Here is a 10,990-nt window from a genome sequence, read left to right as displayed (position 1 = left end):
GGGGCGGGAAACGGCAGGGGGGCGGGGTCTAGCAGAAGGTGGCGTGGGGGCGGGGCCCGGCGGGCCGGGGGCGGGGCGGGGCGGGGCCGGGCGGGGCGGGCGGTGGCCCGGAGGCGCGCGGGCGGCCGCGGCGGCGCGGATCTGCGCTCGTTTCCCCGGACTCGGCAGGCGGGCGGCGGCGACGGCGACGGCGGCGGCGACGCGCACAAAGGCGGATTGTGGCTTCACTGGTGCTCGCGGCAGGCGGCGCCGGGGCGGGGGCGGCGGGGCGCGCCGGGGGCCCCGGCGGGCGCGGCGCGGGCGATGAGCCGGGGCCCGGCATGGCCTCTGCGCGGCCGCCGGGCCGGGCCTGCGCGTCGGCGCCCGCGGCCGCGGGGCTCCGGGCCGGGCCGCCCGCCCTCGCCGCCGCCGCCGCCGCCGCCTCCCCCGAGCCTGCGGGCGGCGCCGAGGCCGAGGAGCGCTCGCTGCAGCGCATGCTGCGCGCCATAGCGGAGGAGCGCGGCCGTCTCAGCCTGCGCCGGGAGGTCTGCGGCCTCGGTGAGTGGGGTGGGCCGGGGCCGCCAGCGCCGCGGGTGTGCGCGCCTCGGTCTGTGCGTGCGACCCTGTCGCTGAGCCTGTCTCGGTCTCTCTGTGTCTCCGTCTCTGCGCCTCCGTCCGTCTCTGCGTGCGTCTCGGACTCTGGGTCTTTCGGTCTCCGCGTCTCTCTCCGCCTCTGCGTGCGTCTCTGTCTCTGGGTGTCTCCGTCTCTGCGCCTGTCTCCGTCTCTCTGTTAACGTCTCTGCGTGTGTCTCTATGCGTGTGTCTGTCTCTGTGTCTCTGGCTCTGCCTGTCGTGGCCTCCTCCATGCGCCCCCCAGGTCTCCACGTATGGGTTTTTCCTGTGTCCCTGTGTGTTGGTCTCTGATTTTGGTCCCAACGGCGGCTCTGCACACTCACGTCTCTGTGTCTCTTCCTCTTTCCCGGGTCACTCGGTGTCTCCCTCTGTCTGTCCCTTCGAGTGTGTCTGTCCATCCTTCTCCTTCCTCTCCGGGGTTGTGACAGGTCCCTTCCTTCTCTAGGAAGCCCTCCCCCGGGCTTCGGTGCCGCTGCAGGGAGTGTGGGCGTGGGATCTGGGGAGATCCTTAGCCCATCACCAGACGGGGGCGGAACAGGCCCCCAGTGGGCTCTGGGCCGACCTCCCTGCCAGCGTGTCCGGGCCACCGTCCCCCGCTTCCTGAAGCCTTTGTCTTCCCGCACCTCTCCACACTGCCATTTCTTCCTCTCCCATTAGCTCCAACTGGGGACCTGTTGGGCCTTGCCCCCCCCCCCCCCCCCCACCTACTCAGCGGAGGGAGCAGGGACTGCCGCCTCTCTGGGTGTGATCCTGCTTAGCTGAGGCCCTGAGTCCTACCTCTGCTGGTGGGGTGGGGTGGGGGCACCTGGTATTGTTTGGAAACGCCTGGGGCTGAAGGTGTGGGTGGGGTCTCCCGGCGTGGCTGGGTGTGAGGTAATCACTACTGTTGGATCCTGCCCGACCCGAGCCGAGGAGCCCCCTTCCTTGTAGTGTGTGGTTGTCATTTTTTTTCCATGAAAAGACCCCTCCCTTCTTCGTGCCGGCATGATTTCATACCATATTGTCAGCCAACACCCCCCCTCCCCACCCCAATCTGAGCTGGGAGTTTCAGAGGGGGTGACAGCCTTGGAGATTCTACCCTTGCCCCCTTCCTTCACCACTGGGGAGTCCCAAAGTGCCAACATATCCCCTCTAAGGTCACACAGCAGCAGGGACATGGCACCCCTAGGGGTCCGGGCCCCTCAGCAGGCCACACCCTGAGTCCAGAGAGGAGAGGAAATGAATCCGAATCCTCATTTTTTTTTTGTAGTTACCTTAGCAGAAGACTACGTGTCCCCTCAGGAAGCAGGTCCCAGCCCAGCCTGCCCCAGGAATGACCTTTCCTGGAGCGAGGGTGGGGTGCCTTGGAAGTAGGGGCCAGGAAATGGGTTTCTCAGGTTTCTTTTCTGATAAGGCGTCAAGACTCAGTGTTGAGCAGACATCGAGGGATCCTCATGAGTTCATTCTAGCGTTCACTGAGCACCTACTGTGTGCCAGGCTGCGTGCCAGGCCCGCCTGCCACCTGGCCCAGGATGTCTGGGATGGGAGGGGTCTGACGGACCATCTGCTCCAAGCCCCTCCGCCCAGTTTGCTCCCAAGCTCCAGGCAGCCCCTCCCCACCTCTCTGAGCACCTTCTCTCCTCTGCCAGGCCCCGCCCCCAGGAGCCCAGGGGGCCATTCCCTGAGGCCGATCCTAATGAATTCTAGCACCTGACATTTCCGGAGCTGCTTACCCTGTGCCAGGGCCTTTATGCGCTCTGTCAGTTCCATTCTGACTTGGCCTGATAGGAGTGTCATCTCCGTTTCACAGATGAGCAGGAGGTTCTGGGAGGGGGGAGGCTCGCCCCTGGAAAGCCAGTGAGGAGGTGGCAGGGCTGGGGTTGACCTGTGGCCAGTCTGACAGCAGAGCCTGCCGTGTCCCTCCACTGCTCCCCAGATGTCCCTGGCCAGACCTCGCTGTGCCTGTCGCCCTGCATCTGGGGAGGAGAAATGCCCTGTAGTTCCCGTGTCTCCTCTCTGGGCACGCGGTCCCCACTCCCACACCCTTCCCCCCTCCCCTCCTCCCTCCTGCCTTACCCACCCCCCAGCCCCCGTCCTGAACTCCTGAACTGAACTCCGTCCCTGTGGCGCTCTGATGCTCTGTGCTTTTATGCCCGCTCTCTTCTCCTCCCCGAAGGCCACCCCTACTCCCCTGCTCCACACACACCTACAGGGGCCTCTCCAGGCCTCAGCTCCAATGCCACCACCCTAGTGACCCCACCTCCCCTTCCTGCGCCACTGCCTAGGCTCTTTGTGCCCGATGCATGTCTTCTGGATCATCAGGCTGATTGTGGCGCTGTAACAGTCTGTGTGACCGGCTCCCCGGTTAGCAAGCGAGCCCCTTGAGGCCACTGCCCAGTCTGTGACTCCTCAGTGCCCAGCACAGGGCACGTGCAGAGCGGATACCCAGTAAACATTTAGCAGCACCAGGGAGCGGCTTTCTGGACGAGCAAATAAGGGTATGGGTGTATAGAGAGTAGAATCTTGGCCTCTTAGAAGGGTGCACTCTGTCCCTCTTCCATTTTTCACAAGAGAAATGCTGTGCTCAGAGAGGGCCAAGCTGAATAGTGACCTAATGCCAGAGTGGAGTCAGGACCCAGTGGGTGGCCTGCCCACCCGGAACGCCGCCCCCAGAGAACCTTCGCGTGTCCAGCAGGTCGCCTGGCCCTTTCTTCTCCACTTCACAGCTGTGACAACCTGTTACGTTCCTGCATTTGAACCTCCCAGATTGTTGCCGTGGTTGTTCAGTTAAAGCTGAGGCTCTTGAGAACCATGCCATGTTCTCTGAGGTTGTTGTGAAGGTGTGAGGGAGCCTCTGGTGGGGACGCTTGACCCTAGACACACTGTTGTCATTTCTGAGTCACAGCGTCTGTCTGAGATGGGAGAAAGCGACTGCTTCTCCCCCCCCCGCCCCCCGCCCCAGGGATTGTCACTTGGCACCTCGTGGATCCAAGCCTGTCTTTTGAATCTTCTCTTCGGCCGCGTCTGCAGCGGAGACGTGTTTTGCGTGTCAGGCAGGGGGATCGGGCCTGGTCCTGCCTGCTCGTGCCTGGTGGGAGGGCACCGCTGAGTAGGGGAGAGAAGCCGGGAGCGCAGGTGGCTCAGCCGGAGGAGAGGCCCTGCTGGAAGCAGCCAGGGCTGTGGCTCCGGCGAGCAGGATTGTAGTGTTTTATCCACAGGAAGCTGCTTGGGATTCCAGGCAGCTGGCTGAGACAGCTTCTGTGGGGCTCCAGATTCCCGGAGCCGGCAAGAGTCAGGTGGTCCAGAAGCGGATCTAGCCCGACGCCTCCTCCCGGGGCTTGGGCTCTCTCCCGGGCCCTGGACGTCAGCTGAAGCGTCCCGTACCGGGAAGGCTCCCTCTCAACAGAGGCAGCACGCCGCTGACGTTCAACGGGGCCGCGTGGACTTGACCTGGCCCCGGGGTCTGGTGTGAACCGTGGACAGGCGCTGGGAGGGGAGGGGCCTACATCGTGCTGAATGTCTTTGGGCTCTGCCTGGGCCGAACACCTTTCAGAGCGGCTCTGCCTGGACCGATGTCCCCTTTTAGGTGGCCTAGGGCATTCTCTCTCTGGCCGGGAGTGCTGGGGGGGGGGGGGGGGGGGGGCGGCGGCGAGAGGAGTGTTCCGTGTTCACTGTTTTATTCTTGAAATCGTCCTACAAGGTGGGTATCGGTACGCTCTTCTCTTTGTCCTGAGGACCAGATGCAGGTTTCGAGGTGAAGTAACGTGTCCCCGGGTCCGTGGCTCGTGAGTGGCAGGATGTGTCTGAGCCTAAGCTCTCCGCGGCGGTGGGACCCACCCGTACCTGTCCTCAGGGTGCTGGTGGTCCAGTCATCACAGGTGTGCGCAGGTGGATTGAGGAAGGGCCCAGGTGGCGGCACGAGAGGTTCCCTCAGGGGCCACAGAGGAGGGAGCCACCACGGCTGCTCAGGGGGATTGTGCAGTGCGGGGCCTTTGAGAGGGGCCACGTCAGGGCAGGACTTGCCTGGGCGGAGCGGGGGAGGCTGGCCCGGCTGGAAGGAGAGTGGGGGCTGCAGCAGTGGTCTGGGCCCTCGGCCCGGCCTCGGGGGCGTTTTGTGGCCATTGACTTGGGCTGCCTGCCCTGTGCCCGTCACACGGCAGCTACAGTCATGCCCATGGGGGTAGAGTCTGTTGGCACCCCGTTTTGCAGGTGAGAAAAGCAAGCTTCAGGAAGCCAGGCGACTCACCCAAAGTCATGTCGCTGGGAGGTGGCAGAAGTGGGATTTGTGGCGTTCCAGCTGCGGCCCGTCAGATGCCGGTAGCCATCCTGCAGGGGGTTGGTGGAATGAGCCAGAAGGAATGAAGTGGGGAAACTGCCTTCCAGGGAGCCCGCCAGCCTGGCCCTTTCCCATTTTGCTAGGTGCGGCGTAGCTGGGCATGGTGGGGGGGGGCGGTTTAGCGGGAGGTGTGGCTGGAAGGGAAGACCCGGGCGGGGCTGAGCCTCTGTGAAGTGGCGACCCAGAGTCTGTGGCGTCACGGGAATTGCAGAAGTGACAGCTTCACGGGCGGCGTGAGGAGCAAGCGAGACAGGGCAGGTCCAGACCCTACACGGAGTCGGACCCCAGCCTTGCTTGCTGTTACAGAGGATTGAGAGCACCCGGGCTGGTGCCCGTGCATGCAATTGGGGTTGTGCTTGTGCGGTCCCTGAGGACAGTTCCCCGGGGTTCCCTGGGGCCCCACGCCCTCCAGCCCAACCGAGGCAGGCCGGGCCGGGTCTGGGCCCGTGCTGTGGGGAGGAAGTGTAACCGTTTGCGTGGTGAGCGGTGCCTCTTTCGGTTCCTGGGCCTATTTTTAAGGCCTGTGGGTTCCGGCTTCTGTCCGTTTCTGGGGCTGGAGGAGGCTGCCCTGTGGTCTCTCCTGAGGCAGGGACTCTGTGTCCTTTCAGGGAAACCTGAGGACTTTGGACCTCACACTTCAAAGAGACCAGGCAAGGGGCGCCTGAGGGCTCAGTCGGTGGAGGGTCCGACTTTGGCTCAGGTCATGATCTCGCGGTTCATGAGTTCAAGCCCCACATCGGGCTCGCTGCTGTCAGCACAGAGCCCACTTTGGATCCTCTGTTTCCCCCCCCCCACCCCTCCCCCACCTGTGCACGCGCACTCTCTCTCTCTTTCAAAAATAAATACACATTAAAAATAAATAAATAAATGAGGAGACCAAGGGTCACAGCTGCAGGGCTGTCTCTGCAAGGCAAGAGTGTGAGAGGTTGTGTGGCCTGCCCAAGGTGGGTGCCGTGGCCCCTCATGGCCATATTTGCCTCCTTCCCTGAGCCTGGAAGCCTCGGGAATGCCCCCTGAGCCGTGAGGCCACTCAGGAGAATCCGCACGCAGGATACTGTTAAAAAAACAGCCTCAGACGCCCAAAACCAAATTTTTTTTTTTTTCCCATTGAAAAAGTGTTCCACGCACATTACAGAAACTGGAAAATTTAAGAGGATGGGAAAAAATCACAGTTCCAATCATGCAGAGACGACCGTTAACTTTGCAAAGGCTTGCTTTCCCATCCTTCTAAAGCCTTCTTAAGGAGTACTCGACATTCTAGACACAGAGTTTCCTAGTCACGCTTTCTTACTCAAAACTCCTGAAGCATCTTCCGTGTTGTTCAAACGAGACACCGTCTCGACGACCGCAAGGTCATTGGGTGGCTGTGCCCTCGTTTCCTGGATTGGTCTTACCTCGTGGGAAACTTAGCTTCGATCCAGGTTTTCAGCCGGCCTCCTGCTTTGGGCTCAGGCAGCAGAACGTCCTGTGGGTCACAGCCCGGCCTGGGGAAGCCGGATGGACAGGAAGGATCTGGAAGTCCACCAGCCCGACCCTGTGTCTGCACAGACAGCGGGGTGAGGCTCAGAGAGGACCCTGCCACAGGTGGACCACAAGGGGCAGAGTGCCTGATCTGACCCACCTGTAGCCCCCCGCACAGGTGAGAGAGAGAGATGATTAGCGACAGGGCAGAGGCAGAGGCTCCCTTATTTTCCCTTTGCAGTGACAGGGCCAGGACGTGTGAGGGGGAGAAGCTCAAGTGCACCCCTTTCAGGGCCGCTGTCGGCTACAGACGGGGGCTGGGATGTTGCTTTTGGACCTACAGGTAAGGGGTTGGAGCGGCTGGAGTTGAGCCCGCAGCGGTGGGGGCCAAGGTCGGGGGCCGCCCAGCTTGGAAGGAGCCTTTGCCCAGCCCAGGCTCGGTGGCAGGAGCATCAGCTCAGTTAGAGAGGGACCCCCTCCTTTTAAAAAGGGAGTCCTGGGGCGCCCGAGTGGCTCAGTCGGTTAAGCGTCTGACTCTTGCTTTCGGCTCAGGTCATGATCTCACGGTTCTTGAGTTCGAGCCCCAAGTAGGGCTCTGCGTTGCTGGTGTGGAGCCTGCTTGGGATTCTCTCTCTCAGAATAAGTAAAGAAACTTTGGAAAAAAAAAAATAAGTAAAAGGGAGTCCTGTGTCTGACATGACATGAGACAAACATCCGGCCAGCTTGAGTTTTTAAAAGAATATAGGGGCGCCTGGGTGGCTCAGTCGGTTGAGCGTCCGACTTCGGCTCGGGTCACGGTCTCACGGTTCGTGGGTCCGAGCCCCGCGTCGGGCTCTGTGCTGACGGCTCGGAGCCTGGAGCCTGCTTCGGATTCTGTGTCTCCCTCCCTCTCTGCCCCTCTCCTGCTCATACTCTCTCTCTCTCTCTCTCAAGAATGAATAAACATTTAAACAAATTAAAAATATATATATATATATACATATATATTTCCCTCCCTTGAACAACCAGCAAATACTTGAAAAATGTCTGTTGGCAAAGCAGAGAAGAGGGGGCTTAGTTTTCAGGTTTTTGTCTTGTTGGTGGAGTTGTTGTTCCTGTTTATCTTCAGGTAAAACCCCTTTGCTTTTGGATGTGCTTTGAAAAATCTTGAGAAGCGCCTTTTAGACTTGGGTTTCTTAAGACAGTGCGGAGGCAGGATACTCTCCCTCCCTCGAGGAGGAGGGACACGCTCCCTCTGCCTGGGTCTGGCCTCACCCTGTCTGCTGGAGATCTGTGCCTCTCTGTGGCCCTTTGGGGGGGGGGGGTGGCTCTCCGGCCGCTTCCTGACCCCTTGACAGAATCAGCGCCCCTGCCACTCCGCCAGTCCCACAGTCCCGTGCCGCTGCTCTCCCTGCTCTGTGTGTGGCCTCCCCTCCCTCGCCCCCGCCCTGCCAGGCTCCCCCTTCCCTCCTGGGCTGTCAGTGCTGTGGCAGCTCAAGGTGGGCTGACCAGCCCAGGGAGGGGGTGGCGGGGGTGGTGTGGGTGATGGGTGGATGGATAGGTATCCAAGGGGTGCTGGGGAGAGGTGTCTCTTGAGTGGGCCTTCCTCACAGAACTGTCTGCCTGGCAGAGACCAATAGTGGGGAAGAGGGCAGAGAAGATTCAGAATTTAATTTTTCCCAAGTGCTGTGCTGCTTTGGGGAAACCACTGCAGCTCTCTGTTCTCCTGGCAGGGTAGGACCGATTGTTGTTGTGCCTCCATCTAGGGCGGAGGTCAGCCTCCAGGCCCAGGGTGTCGGAGAGTGTCACGGAGGCTGCCTGTGGCAGGCGACAGAGCCCGGGGTCGAATCCAGACTGTGGGCGAGGCCCTTCTCCCCTCTGGCTCTCAGTTTCCTCTTGCGTCAAATGAGGGAAGGAAGGTTGACCTAGAGCAGCTTTCTCAGCCCGCAGTGCCCGGACGTGTGTTCACCAGGCCACAGTGCCACTGCCTGAAACCGAGCAGGGCCACTGACACCGCCTCAGGGAGCTCGGTGCACTGGGGTGCCGTGGCTCAGGACGGCAGGAATGAGATGGGAAGAGGCAGAAATGGGAAGCATCACGGCTCCCACCCCCCAACAAGGCGGAAACGAGGACCCTGTCCTTCTGCCACCCGGGGCCCCGGCCTCCCCCTCAGGCTGCAGCCTTCATGACCGGCTGCGTTTGCGGGGGCCCCCCTGGGTGATGCCAACACGGTGCCACCTGCCCGATTCCAGATTCCTCCCGACCCCAGGGGGAGGGGAGCGGCCCCCACGCGGCGGGGCTCCGTGCAGCTGCAGGGCGCAGGGGTGCGGGCCTGTGTGCGCAGAGGCGCTGCGCCCGGGAGCCCGCCGGGGAGGCCGCGAAGCCCGCTTGCTCCCGCAGAGGGTGGGAGCCAGAGCAGCCACGGCCCCGTAGCAACCCTGTGGCGAGGGGGTGTTCGCCCCGCCCCGTTGGCAGGTGAAAACGGCGCGGCCCAGAGAGGCCGGGGCGCTTTGTTCAGGGTCGCGGAGCAGCGAGGGTGGGACTGGAGGCTGTGGCCTGTGCGCTCTCGCGCTCAGACGCGCCGTCTCCCCAAGGGGAGGCGTTTGGCACCCACTCACCCCGTGGCCCCGCCCGGTCTGGTGTGTGAGCAGGAGCCGGGCCGCCTGGTTTCCACAGTGAGGGGAAGGGGATCGGGACACGGAGACGGATGTGGGACTGGCCCCTCCTGAGCACGCGGCTGTGCGGCCCTCGGCCGTGACCCAGCCCCGGGGGGGGGGGGGGGGGGGGGGGGGGAGCCGTGACCCAGCCCCGGGGCGGGGGGGGGGGGGGGGAAGGGAGGGAGGGAGCAGGCCCGCGGGGGGTGCTGGGGAGGGTGCGTTGGGCACGTCCGTGCGCTAGGGGACGTTGGCATTGGTGCGCAGAATGGATGCTGTCGTGTGGCCTTGAGTCCCTCTCGCCAGGCTGTATGTCCGCAGGGACACAGTGCTTGGAGCGGGCGGGCTGTGGACGCCTTGCAGGGCTGACCTAGGCCTCTGGGGCTCTGTGACCTGCCCCCACCCAGGTAGCCTGTGGAGGTGGGGCCCTGGGCCGTGGCCAGGGCCACGAGCAAGTGGTCTCCTGCCCAGGCAGCGGGGTGGGGCGCAGGTGGGCGCGAGGGTGGCCGGTCACGGCTCCGGTCTGGGATGGGGCACCTTGCGCGTGTGTCTGGGAGCCTCGGCGACCCTGCAGAACCGCAGCTTGTCTCGTAGGCTCTGTTTTAATGTGTCAGAGCGAAGCAGTGAGTCAGGAGTTCGAACAAGGCCACAGCAATGACGAGCTCACAGGAGATGGAGCTTTGAATGTGCGGCTACTCTTGGGCCATAAGTGCTCCGGCAGGATTGAGGTATCTGGGAGCAGTTTGTGGGGAGTGAGGTGTGGCGTTGAGTGCCAGTGGCCGCGGGCCATTTGCAGGCGCTGCCGTTCTGGAGAGTCCAGAGGATCGCTTTTGGGAACCTCGGGCCAAGGACCACTCGGGCGGACGCCCTGCCCCGTGAGAGCGACCTGGCGGTCAGGGTCAGGGTTTATTTTTCACTATGCCCGGGGCCTCATGCAGAGCCCGCTCTCAGAGCCGGTGCTGATCCGCCCTGGCATGGATTCCAGTCCCAAGTCCCAAGGCCCGTTATGGCCCTTCTGGGTAACCTGGGTCAGGTGCCTCTGTTTCCCGCACCGCGAAGTGGGTCATTAGGGAGATCCCGGATGCGACCGAGGGTTGTAAACGGGCTTCGAGGATTTCACGGCGCCGTGCATGTGTGAGAAGGGGTCGGGAGTAAAGTGCTTGCTGGTGGAGGCTCTGGGCGAGCGTCGACGCCTCCGTGGTGTCTGTCCTCTGAGCCAGCTGGAAGCCGGAGGTCAGTCATCACGACCATATTTATTTGTTCAGCCTTCGCTGGTGCCTGCTGGGGGCCCCGCCCTGTGCTGGGTACTGGGTCATCCTGCCAGCAAGGTGTCTCGTCCTGGAGGGGAGGGACACCCAGGCAGGTGTGTGGAGCCGGCTGCCGAGGCCGTGGCCCAGAGCTAGGAGCGCGGCTCGGAAGGCAGCCCCGGGCAGGAGTCTGGTCCTGCCGCCTGCTTGGAACTTGACGTCAGACGAGTGACTCGAGCTGCGAGCTTCACGTTCCTCATCAGCTGAATGGAAGCAGTGACTTCACCTCACAGGGTGTCTGAGCTGGAGTGTGCATGGAGGCGGAGGTGGAAGGGATCAGGTGCTCCGGTGCAGGTGGCCTGGGGCGTTGGGGGAGGTGACAGCTGCGGTGTCAGCACAGACAGGCTTGAGACCGACCAGCACGGCCGGGGGCAGAGACCCTACGGTGGGGGGACTGGCAGGCCGAGGCTACGTTGGAGTTTGGCCAGGGAGGAAGGGCGGGGGACCACACTGCAGACTTTGGGGGGGCTGTCTGGAGGGCCTGGCTCATATGGTGAGGAGGACGGGGAACCGGGCAGGGGTGTGGGGCCTCACCCGATCTGGCCACCTTGCATCACCGAAACCCCATGCTTCCCGGAGGACTGGCCAGGCCCGTGGGATCCCTCACGTGGGGACCCGTCTGACCAGTGCTTCCCCTTCCAAGGGCCTCATCACCACAGCCG

At 62.9% G+C, this 10,990-nt stretch overlaps 1 protein-coding gene across 5 annotated transcripts in view; it reads left to right on the top strand.

Moving 5' to 3' along the window:
* The first annotated feature begins 396 nt into the window (after window positions 1–396).
* The window catches only part of KIAA0930 (KIAA0930 ortholog), a 39,470-nt gene continuing 28,876 nt past the window's right edge, over window positions 397–10,990 (top strand). For 3 of the 5 annotated variants that reach the window (XR_006205176.1, XR_006205175.1, XM_042948094.1), the window contains exon 1: window positions 399–537. Coding sequence is in view for 3 of the 5 variants with exons in the window: in XM_042948094.1 (XP_042804028.1) it covers window positions 474–537 (64 nt within the window). In the remaining 2 variants the exon portion in view is untranslated. Of the gene's footprint in view, window positions 538–10,990 lie in introns of all 5 variants that reach the window. The other 2 variants (XM_042948095.1, XM_042948096.1) reach the window with 2 other exon arrangements.

Source organism: Panthera leo, chromosome B4 (genome assembly GCF_018350215.1).
Source record: "Panthera leo isolate Ple1 chromosome B4, P.leo_Ple1_pat1.1, whole genome shotgun sequence".
Taxonomy (NCBI): Eukaryota; Metazoa; Chordata; class Mammalia; order Carnivora; family Felidae; genus Panthera; species Panthera leo.
The sequence above is the reverse complement of the archived record's forward strand: the minus strand, read 5'-3'. Positions and strand labels throughout refer to the sequence as shown.